Here is an 11,826-nt window from a genome sequence, read left to right on the forward strand (position 1 = left end):
AGAAAAGGTATTTTTCTGCAAGAGAGTGCTAAAATTGCAAAGCGCCATTATTTTCTTGTCGCCGTCATGAATCCTCTACGCCTTGTCCTAATGAAATTATTTAGAGTTCTTGATTGGAAAAATTTGCCATATTTCAACTTTCTGGAAATATTTCATTAAATAAGCTACCGTATTATCTAAAATAAATCTGAAGAAAGAGGCCGTGCTCAAAACAATGTTTTAAGCAGCAAATTTCACAAGGGTTATTTCTGGTTCAGTTATTCTGAGCTTTCAATGGAAAATTTTGACTCTATTTTGGCTTACAGGCAAGATTTCATAAACTAACGCTCTCTATAAATGGACTAGACAAGGTTGTGCTCAAAATTTTGTTTAAAAAATGGCAGAGTTTGGGAAGAAGTTCTTTAAGTTAATGGATCAGCATTCAGATGCATTTCGAGTGGTTTGATTGAATGATTTCTGTCTCAGTTCCGCACATTTAAAAGTTTTGGAGAATGGGAATTGATAATTCTGGTATTTGATGGTGTTCTATTCAAATTACATAGAAGAAGATAGAAAGCTAGGGATTTTAGAGGCTAAGCGTACACAATGGCACAATCTTTACAGGTTTTCGTGAGATTTTTAAGACAGGCAAATAGGATAGAAAATTAGGGATTTCACTAAGCCAAGAAAGCTAATGCTACATTCTTTACAAATTTACTTCAGAGTTTTGAGACTGAACATTTTTGATGTTCAAGTGGTTCGTAGATATCTTCATGCGGTTTCTATTTCCATGGAACCAAGAATTTGATACCTCAACATGAAATACTGTGCTCCGAAGGGTTTTCCCTTCCAGCTCATCTTTGTGTAATGGAATAGAATCGTTAATGCTCTTTAGTGTCTGGAGAAGTCAAAACTAATGGATCAGGAAGTAGGGGCTATTGGAACGGTTAGTAATTGAGGGAAGCACTATCCTTCACAATATAACAACGTAGAGGAAAACTCATGGTACATTTTTGTAGTTTTGGTCAGATTAGGCCATCCAAGCATGCCGTTAGAGATTTCAGAGAGAAGCTCTTTGTTTTCTTTAGCACCGGCTGAAGGGGAGAACTTTTGCCACATTCCGGGGTCATCTCTGTTCATTATAGAAAGAGGTCTTGTAACCTGCTCCAAACTGCCAGTTTCTCTCTTTGAAAGTTTGTATTGAAAACCAGTGCTGGGTCGAAGGTTTACTCATATGAAGGATGCAGAAAATGAGAGTCCTTTAGTGAGTCCATGAAAAAGGCTTGGCGAAGATTTGGGGCAAAATGATACCTGCAGCAGAGCCAACAAAGTTCCAAAATTAGAGCCAACCTCACCAATTAAAATCTGCAAACAACCTGGAATCCTATCTTTAGGACGAGATTGTTTGAAGCACCCCGAAAACTCAAGTATGTTATTACTATGCTACCTTTCTATAGACTGGAATTATTTCTTTTATTGCTACAATATCCGTGATATAGTCCTGGTTCAAGCAATTGAAAGATAGACTTGATTTTTCTTCTAGTTGATTATGAGACTCTGTACTCAAGGTCATAAGAAAAAAAAATCCAAAACCTTTTAGCTAGTGAAGTATAAGTTCCTGAAAGTTAAATAGTAACTATCTCTATCCAATTACCCACTATGTAGGCAGGCATATCATTGATTTTAGCAAGCCTTAGCATTTTCCTGTCTACCTGGATAAGGAAGCAAAATACAAACGAATAACTATCTTATCCCTGGTTGAACAGGACAGGTAAAAACCATTGTTTCCTTAAATTAGTTTCATCTTTTACCCCTATAATAAGTTATTGTGTCAGGTTTCTGAACTCTTCCCTGACACACATGAAATTCACATGCAGTTTCAACAATGGTATTGATAAATTATAACAAATTATTGTACAAGAACATTCTTATAGTCGTTGCCTCTCAATGCCAAGCAGATGTTGCAATGAGAATTTTGTCCAACCATCCAAAATAGTAAATACATAGCTCCTCCTTCTTCCTTAGTCTTATAGCTATTGCAATATGATTAACAAAGCAAAGATTTAACCGTGTCCTTAACATTAGCACTGAGATGATATACACTAAATCCTGCCATAGTCACTCTAGCTCTCCATTTTCCTGTAACTTCATACCTCTCAATCCTTTCTTCTCCCTCACAAGCAATTATGTTCACTGTGTCTCAGGCAAGGCATTGTTTTTCAACATTCATACGATTTCTGCTATCCCTTTTAAGTGTAGCATCTAGCGACTCAAACACTGATGAGTAATAGTTTAATGCTTCCATGGACTGGGGGATGAAAGGTGTATTATTAGTTTTAACCTCTTGTTTTACTACTGTGACTACTTTAGGGTTGAGAGACTTCACCATCCTCAGAAGCCGGTCACATGAGTTCTTTGTAGACACACTTTGATCGAGCATGTGATGCAGTTGGAATGCAAAGTTTACTACTAAAACCTCATATGGATTTATCTTAAGTATCCATGGTTGGACATCTGAGTCCACATCGATATAGTGGCTTATCCTTATGTTGGGATCTGATTCCACATTAAGACTCCCCTCCTAATTATGTGTGTATGGACGAAGTGGTTTATAAGGCATTACATGTGCCCAAAGTTTTGCCAATCTGGAGGTTCTCGGTATGATGCGATAGCATCCTCCTACACTCTGTTATTAACATCATCAATGGTTTTAGTGTTATGCCTTGTAAGCCCTCTTTGGTTTGTGTTTGTTATTTATGGTGTCCATGATAATTACAGTTCTTAGGTCTTAGTCTTAGTCACTGTCTTAGGCTGATTTTATTTATTAAATTTTTCCAATCTGGAAGTTCTCGGTATGATGGGATGGCATCCTCACGCACTCTGTTATTGACATCATCAATGGTTTTAGTGTTATGCCTTGTAGGCCCTCTTTGGTTCGTGCATGTTATTTATGGTGTCCATGATAATTATAGTTCTTAGGTCTTACTCTTAGTATGTCTTGGGCTGATTTTATTTATTAAGTTTGAAAGTCGATGAATATATAGACGAGCAATTGATAGGTTAAGTTTGTGAATATGAAAGAGTAATAGATATGTGTGTACCTGCAAGGCTGCATTAGTTTACATGCCATGTTTCACTGTATTTTTCTTGGAATGTTGTTGAATGTGAACATGCCTTAAACGGATAAATGAATGTGTATGTCTTGGGTGGATAAAGAAATGTTTGCCAAAATGTTGCATTTGTGGAAATAGCTCCTAGCGCTTGATAACAACTCTTAAAATTGCGGGGTTGTTTCTGTTAAGAACAAGATGAATATAATGGTTTCTGAAAGAGTTATGGGGTGATGAATTCTATGGAAAAGTTGATAGTCATTCAACCAACGATAGTTGAATAAATATTAATATAAATAACAGTAGAGAGGCGTGTTAATTTCCTTGAAATTGTCTTGTCTTGAAAATGAATTGTTGATAGAAGGTTTGAAATAATGACCAGAAATGGATTTAATTGCAGATAATCCAGAAGAACTTGATACCAAAACCTATGTTGCCACAATGAACTGCTATTGCAGCTACGACTTACAACAATGGAAGTTATGAAAGCATGTGAATTTGTTACATAACCTACGACCATTGATATTTACAAGGGTCAATGAGAGAAGTGATGGAATCAAATCTCACCCAAAATATTGAAATAGCCTCCTCAAAAGTGCACCAGAGAGAGAAAAACCCAAGTACAATTGTGCTGAAAAGTTAAAAGTTAAAACATAAATGCAAGAGTGTGGGAAAATTCCAACCACAAGATGAGATGAGACAAACGAGAGCTCGTGTTGAACTTAAATGAGGCATCCTCTCAAGAGGGGTTATTGGTCCACATAACAAAGGCACACACAGCAAGAGGGTTATTGAGCCTACACAATGAGGGCATACAACACAAGAAGGTTATTGAACCTATATATCAAGTTTTCCTAGGTTGGAATTAACCACAAACCTAGTTTCAAATAAATCAAATTAAATATGGCCTTACCCATAATTACAGGTATGATACCTACAAATGATTTGGGGCCACACGTATAGATACACCAATAAATTTCAACCACAAACCTGTAAATTTCATTTTCCTTCACACCATGCATCTAATTTGTATTCTGTATGAGAATTAACAAAGGAATGATGCTCTTTTTCCTCTTTTCCGCTTTCCACAATATTTGTTGTTTTTTTTGGTGAGTTTTCCATGTTCTAGATCCCACTTTGTTCCCACACACTCAAATTTTAGTTGCCTTGCTCTGCCACAATAATAATGCTTCAAATTCTTAGTTCTGGATTTGCTTATTCTTATTTTTAGATTTGCTTTAAACCGAAACTTTACCTGTAAATTGAGATGTAAACTTAGAGTTGTGTTTATAGATTCAGAAATAAAGTTGAGTTTTTGAAAAGGAGGCAAACGTTTTAGGCTAAGCACAACCATACCCTTTATTTTCCTCCCTTCCTATGGATTATAATTGATAATCTAATATTTTTTAACTTCATTTGATTCTCTGAAGTTGATTCCCTTCCTCAATTTTCATTAAAATCATCATGTTATAAGGCAAAAGGGCATACCTTTATATGAAATTTTGCCAGCAAAGAGTCCAAAATTAAATTTTGGACAATTAAATTTTCATGCAACTAAGCAACATTGCTTTTTAACAATACTCTTGGTTCAATATTTTTTGACAATGGTCTTGGTTCAGTACTTTCTTATGAGCAAAGCCCTCTCCATTCCTTCAAGCAAGAGTGGTCTCCTTGGAAAAACAATAAATCTGACCATTTCAATTTTTTCATAATGTAATACCTTGTACCGGATATCTTTGGTTTATGCCTTCTAAAATCTTGGATACCTCATCAATTTTTCCCTTAGAGAAACACTGTTTTACAGAGTCAAAAAGTTAGTTTCACAACCTCTTCTAATTATTTTGCCTTCTAATTGTAATGATTTTTCCACTTCACTGGTCTGAAATAGAGCAGACATTACTTCTGTGTATACTTTAACATGTACAGAGGATTTACAATCTATCACTTCTTCAAGAACTTTTTATGCCTCAATTTTTTTTTCTACCTTCCCAAGATGATGCATGCCATAGATAAAACTTGCATGACTTGGAACAACACGTTCCCTAAGCATTTTTTTCAGTATCTGGGCAGCGGCTTGAACTTTCTTTGATTTGCAGCAAGCTTTGATGAGTGAATAGTATAGAGCATATGTGGGTGAGAGACCCTTTCTAATCATTATCGCCAGTTGATTCACTGCCTCATCCACCATACCCAACTTGCATAGGCCTCCAATGAATGTCCTATAGCAAACTATATCAGGATTTAAATTTTTTCATCTCCATTAGATAGTTCCTTGCATGGTCCACTCTACCAGCGTTGCACAAAGCATTGATCAATGCATTCAAATGGATTGTCCACTCCGAGAAAGGATTGTCCCTGATTTTAATATATAGTGTGACAAACCGTATGTGACAGGCAGGTGGAAAACTTTTCTCGCAATTGACTAAGCGACGTCCTGCGAGCCAGACTTGAGACGGAAACCCTCGTCAGAAGTATATGCTTGGCTCTTTTGAAAACAAATGAAGAGTCAATGAGGTTTTGTGTAATCACTTCTGGTATCATATTGGGTTATTGTTAGAAGCGATAATTGGATTCGAATTCTCATCGAGTGAGTTGTTCTGCTTTCTCAATTTGAGAGGGTTTGTTTGGAGGGAAAAACGAAAGAGGACATACAAGAATAGTGAGGGGAAAGATGCAGAGGAAGAGGATTGAGAACATCGCCAGCAGGCAGGCTACATTTTCCAAACGTAGGTGGATTGCTGAAGAAAGCTTACGAGCTCTCGGTGCTCTGCATTGCAGAAGTTGAACTTGTGATTTTCTCCCCAGCAGGAAAGCTCTATGAACTGTTTTTTAGTGCAAATCCTACTATTTTGATTCTAATAATCATGTCTATGCAAACCTCATGAGATTCTTACTAATAACCCCGGTGGTGCAAGCCCTAGTAAGCTCGATGTTGAAAAACTTAGTGTAAAACCTCCAACAACAACATAATCAATACATGATGTCAAAAAAAATGGAGAAGCATCCAAGGTTCTTAAGCAATGATGTAATGAATGAGGTGGAGAAGCATCCAATGTTATTGAGCGATGGTTAGCTATACGAGGAAACATGCAATGTCATCTTCCTTTCATTTTCATGGATATAACTTAATATAACTTTCTTATGTACAAAACATGGCTTATCTTAGGCTTAACCATGCATATAAAATACCACCTATCATCTTCATTGAAAAAAGAATGGTGTCTTTGTTCATAAATATCAGTGATTAATCGTAGGAATGGCTATTATTCTCTATCAAACAAAATCAAGGACTAAGTAATGAAGATCTTGGTCGACAACAAAACTTATGATTATTAACTTCACATTAAAATTCACTTCATCTCTGCCACCTTCAAGGAAATCTTTGTTATCCATCACCATATTGATGTTGTGACTTGGTCCTTGAAAAACATTCAGCATGTTTGATTCATGGAAACCTTCAAGTTAGACAGTATATGTCATGCTAACTTGCAAGAGATTGGTGTGAGGTACATTGAGGCTTGCAGGGCCTGCCCTGCAGTTTGCATGAAAGCATAGAAGTAGATTATAACCAGTTTCTTAGGAAACCATGAATCCTTTCTAGCCTTGACATCTCCGTGACCAACAAGATATACAACTCTTGATAATTCAGAACACTTCCATAGTTCCAAATGTACATCACAAGAAGGAAGCAGGTGGCAAAAACCATTTATCCAACCATTTTCCCCCACTTTCATCAAAACTACAGAAAAATAAATTAGCTCAGTTGATCCAAATAGAACAGGAAATCCAATCGCAAGGAATATATTTTTTGCCCATATAAGAACCATGACAAGAGTCACTAGGCTTGTAGTCACCATAATCATCTCTACCTTTGCAATGCCATATGCATTTGATATCTCGACCGTGCTCTTAAAACAATCACATGCCAAGACACACATTATCATTAGAACCCAGTTGATGACAAGAATGTAGATCTTACCCATGAACCGTCGGTATGTAAGAATTATTTTCAATCTGGGAAAGCATCCTAGGGCCATGGACATTTTAATAGATGAAATTGTTGCTGAGATCATTGCCTGGCTTGCAATCATGGCAACAACACTAGCTATCACGAAGACTGGCCAGATAAAACCATCTGGAATTGAAGCAGAGAATACGTTCTCCACCACAGAGGGATGCTTCATAAGATATGCAACTTGATCCATGTAAGCCAATAGTAGGCATGGGAATACTACACATGTGAAGGCTATCTGGATGGATCTTACTGAGAAGTGACCCAATTCAGCAAACATAGCTTCAGCTCCTATTATGCATAACACGCAACGTCCTAGGGACATCCATGCTTTGATAGTGTTCCTCTTGAACAAGTAATAGATATAAACAGGATTTAATGCCATTAAAATTGTCATGTCATGTTAAATAATATTGTAAAGTAAAATAGAACCAATAGAGAAAAACCATATCATGAGTGCCAGAGAAAATGTCATGCCTACTTTTCTTGTACCAAACTGTTTTATGCTGAACAAGATCACCAGGAATATGATTGAGACAATGACCACTGTGTCTTCCGTAAAGCTAGATATTTCATCTTGCATGCCACTAACAACAGACATGAATGATATTGCAGGTGTAAGTATGCCATCCCCAATTACCATGGAAGTACCCATGAGAAACAAGAGTAGCAGTAGGGTCTTCAATTTTGTACTTCTCTAAAGGCTTTCTTTGATTCTTAATCATCTTTCCAGTTTCGGGGTGGGCAACTTGAGCTTGAAACTGGAATTTTTTTCATCTGATGGTTGTTGGTTGGGGAGCAGATTGACCTTCGCATATGTGCAAATCAAAGAGTACAAGGAAAATGTCCCCCCTTCACCATTGTCATTGGCTTTGAGCATAATGAACACCTATTTAGCCAAAGGGATGAGGGCTATTGTGTACATCACTAAAGCTAATGCACCCAAAACATCTTCCTCTCCTTTGGTACGAGCTTGGATGAATACACTAGTGAAAACATACAAGGAGTTGGTACCCATATCTCCATAGACCACTCCAAGTGTTTGGAATGCCAAGTCGAGCGTCCGTCCTAATGAAAGGTCCTTATCATGGCCCTTGTGAACACCGGGCACGTCCATGGCCTCCACATCAAAGGAATCCACTCACTTGGTCTTCAGAACGAGCCCACGCCTCATTTTGTGTCATGTCTGATCATCGTAAACAAACCACCTTGGGGATTACCCTTCCATTTCACTGCCATCAACCGACCTGGACTCTGATGACAACAAAGACATTGAGCCCTCACTGATCCCATCTTTGTCTTTCTCATCCTAGACATTGATATGATAATGGGGTTGACAATGACAAGAATGATACACAAAAGAGAAATCAATAAAAACTTAGGAGAATCCCCACAACTGTTTATAAAAAAAGCACAAGTTTATCATCCAAAGAAGCAATTTCTGCATTCAAAGACCACAATCCTCAATCTCATAATTTTATCATCCATAGAAACAACTCCTGCATTCAAATCCCATAATCCAGAAAAAGAAAGAGCTCAATCTCTTCGACCCACATCGTAACATCGCATCCCACATCCAAATTTCCATTGAAATCTTGAAAATCCTCATACCCAAATGATTTTTTGCAGTGACTTCTATGAATACATTACCATCCTTCGATCAGAGCGTTTTTATTATCTCATCAGAGAAATTCTCCGAGGTCACGTTAATTCCAATAAAATTATACAGAGCGATAACCCGTAGTTATGAAACAAAATTGACACACTAGAATCTCAGCTGAAGCAATATATGTTATAAAGATGATAAGCTCGTGGAAGATGTTCATTGTAGTTTTGTTGGATTATTGAATATTAAATCATAGATAGTTTAAATTGATTTAGGTGATAATGGCTTCATTGTAGACCGTGTTAAAACATTAATTCTAAATCATAGATAAAATTTTAACCTTTTTTATATAGCATTAATTGTGTAACAATTTACAGTGTTAATTGTTTATTTACTTATAAATTAATAAAATATAAATTATTTATAAATTAATAAAATATAAGTGATGGCTTTAGGTACCAAGAAATATCTGCAAATAAATTAGCTCCTCTACGAGTATGTTAATTTTTTAAGTTAGATTACAAATATAAAATTTAAAAGTATATAATATTTGTTTTATGAATTTTTCTTACTAATTTTTTTTGTTTTTGTTTTTGTTTTTTTTTTTTTTTTTTAAAGTTAAATTACAAATACAAAATTTAAAAGTATATAATATTTGTTTTATGATTTTTTTTACAAATTTTGTTTTTGTTTTTGTTTTTTGTTTTTTTTTTTTCTCTACATTCGGTTATTTTTCTGTGTTCTCTCCATGTGATTTTTTCTCACTAGTGAACAATCATGGTATTAAAAACTCGATGATGGGATAATGTGTTCTATCATATCTGAAGCTATTCCCTCGCCGTAAACACTCTTAAATGATCATTTTCATGGTATTAAAAACTCACAATGATGGGACACTGTGTGCTACCATATCTCAAACTATTCCCACACTTTTTAGATGTAAACACTCTTAAAATTATCATTTTTAAATTGCCTATAAATATGAACTTTTTATTACTATATGAATAAACCATTAAAATGTTATAAATAAGATATATGAAATAAACATTCTTAATTTCTTTTTTATTATTATGTAAAGCCAAATTATGTTGAATTGTCAAAATTTAGACTTTAAAATTGTTAATATTCTTTTATTATATAAAGCTAACCTCTCCTAACCCAAAACATCACTTAAATCAATCTCTTATATCATAAAATATTCTAAAAAGTGAGATTTTATATTCTTTTCAACTTTAGTATTTTGTCAAATATTAAGAAATGCGAAACATAATATATATGTTAAAGAAGAAACATATTATATATCTTCAAGGAGAAACATATAATGGTAATGCAAAGTTTTAAAAGGTATGTGATCCTTAGGCTTATTGGAGAGTATATAAAAAATTTCACACCTTTTTATGAGATATGGGAGGAAAACATGTTAAAGATTTTTAATAAATATAAAATTTCCAAAATGATGCTAGTTACGTGTGATTCTTTTTTCATTGTTTGTGATTATGAAAAATGAAACTCAATGTTTTTTCATTAGTGCACACATATTTCATTATATAATTGCATATAGAAAAATCATTCCAGAGCCGATAACAATAAAAGTGAAGAATTTATGGTCCAACGTTATATTTAAGGATGACGTTTGAATTTTGTTTTTCATTTTAAGACATTTGGAGCAAATATTAGGAAGGACTTTGAGAAAGGATTGTCCTTGATTTTCGAAAATGGAGTTGTTCCTTTCCAGCCATATGCCCCAAGTGACCATCAACGGGAGAGCTCATATGTTTTTTGGATGTTTTCTTTATAGCCATTTTTTTATACATATCCATAGAGTCCCCATGCCATTGATGTGAATTACTTGTTCGGTTTTTTTTAACCAAAATTTTTAACCAAACAAGAAAAATTAAAAAAATGCCTCAAGATCAAAGACTGAAACAAAGACCTATTGACATACCTTTTAAAGTATGGAAAGAACTTGTAAAATCATATGAGAAGTTGGATGCACAAAGAAAAGCTGGCAATGAGAGCATTCAGGTATTGAATTTTTCATTAAACATTATTTAGAATGTATTAATACTTATAAGTATCTTAGACATGTATTTGTGTGAAAATAAATTGAATTGGTTTATGTTTAAGGACAAGGCATCCAAGGCGAGGTTAACCAAGACAAAAGTCACTCATCGTAGTGGCCAGAAAGGTTTAAAAGCACTGATAACAACCTTTGTAAGTATATTAAACATGTGATATTTTTTTAATAAATTTTGTACTAGAAGAAAGTCATTGTTATCTAATTTCTCCCTATTTACTGATTGATAGGAACTAAAATATGGAAGACCTCCAAATCATTTGGAAAAGGAGGTGCTGCAGCAAAAGAGATGGGTTGAACTTGTTGTTTGGATGGACTCTATGGTATGTAATCTTAGTTGGATTTCCAATATACTTTTAAACCATATTTTCATTTTATTTTTTAGTACTATTAGATATTATATCTTACCTCATTTTATGGTTAAAATTGTATAACAAAAACATGCGTTGTGTTATGTAATTAATACTAACATGTAATATTGATTTTTTTTGTCAGAATGCTATAGGTAATGATTGCCAAGACGATGATCCAAATTATGTTCAACATATATCAGGAGATGATGAGGATGAGGATGAGGATGATGGTGGTGAAGGAGGAGATGATGATGATAGTTGCGGTGTTGGTGATGATGTGGATCAGAGTAATGAGGATGGTCAAGATGATCATGAGGATGATCTTGGTGGTGGTAGCTAGGCATGCACATGCATTGTTTTTTATGAAGAAATTATTGTGTAGAATGACATTTTTATGTTTAGATGGGTGTTGTGAATTTACCCTATATCAATGAGACATTTTGATTTTGTAATCATATGATGAGTTTGATTTATGTATGTTGTTAATTTATCATAGAATAACGATATTCATGAAATATTTTGATTTGTTAATCATATTTGATTTTTACTTGTTTTGATTAAAAATAATACTGATTTTATTAGTATTATGTTGCTATTTTATACATGTTTTGAAAATTGTTAATGACACATTGTTATTTTTTTGGATGGATGTTGTCAATTTCTCTTAAATTTCTTTACAAATGATTTTG

At 34.6% G+C, this 11,826-nt stretch overlaps 1 protein-coding gene and 1 pseudogene across 1 annotated transcript; one reads left to right on the forward strand and one right to left on the reverse strand.

The window, feature by feature from the left end:
* Positions 1-1,923: 1,923 nt before the first annotated feature.
* On the reverse strand, positions 1,924-8,218 carry LOC149228603 (scarecrow-like protein 1 pseudogene; annotated as a pseudogene).
* Positions 8,219-10,501: 2,283 nt separating this feature from the next.
* Positions 10,502-11,568, forward strand: LOC149228604 (uncharacterized). The gene is made up of 3 exons (XM_089375709.1): positions 10,502-10,921; positions 11,015-11,107; positions 11,280-11,568. Exons 1-3 carry the CDS (start codon positions 10,793-10,795, stop codon positions 11,475-11,477), a joined length of 420 nt encoding a protein of 139 aa, XP_089231835.1. The 5' UTR covers positions 10,502-10,792; the 3' UTR covers positions 11,478-11,568.
* The last annotated feature ends 258 nt before the right edge of the window (positions 11,569-11,826 follow it).

This window comes from Pinus tabuliformis, chromosome J, assembly GCF_031772625.1.
Source record: "Pinus tabuliformis cultivar Carrire ecotype Pingquan chromosome J, CPIR1, whole genome shotgun sequence".
NCBI classification, from domain to species: domain Eukaryota; kingdom Viridiplantae; phylum Streptophyta; class Pinopsida; order Pinales; family Pinaceae; genus Pinus; species Pinus tabuliformis.

Bases quoted from the DNA above. Each gene is read 5' to 3' on its own strand.
- LOC149228604 (XM_089375709.1), top strand. From the start codon at position 10,793: ATGTATTTGTGTGAAAATAAATTGAATTGGTTTATGTTTAAGGACAAG. The intron at 10,922-11,014 runs GTAAGTATATTA...ACTGATTGATAG, and splicing joins AAGCACTGATAACAACCTTT to GAACTAAAATATGGAAGACC. The intron at 11,108-11,279 runs GTATGTAATCTT...TTTTTTTGTCAG, and splicing joins TTGTTTGGATGGACTCTATG to AATGCTATAGGTAATGATTG.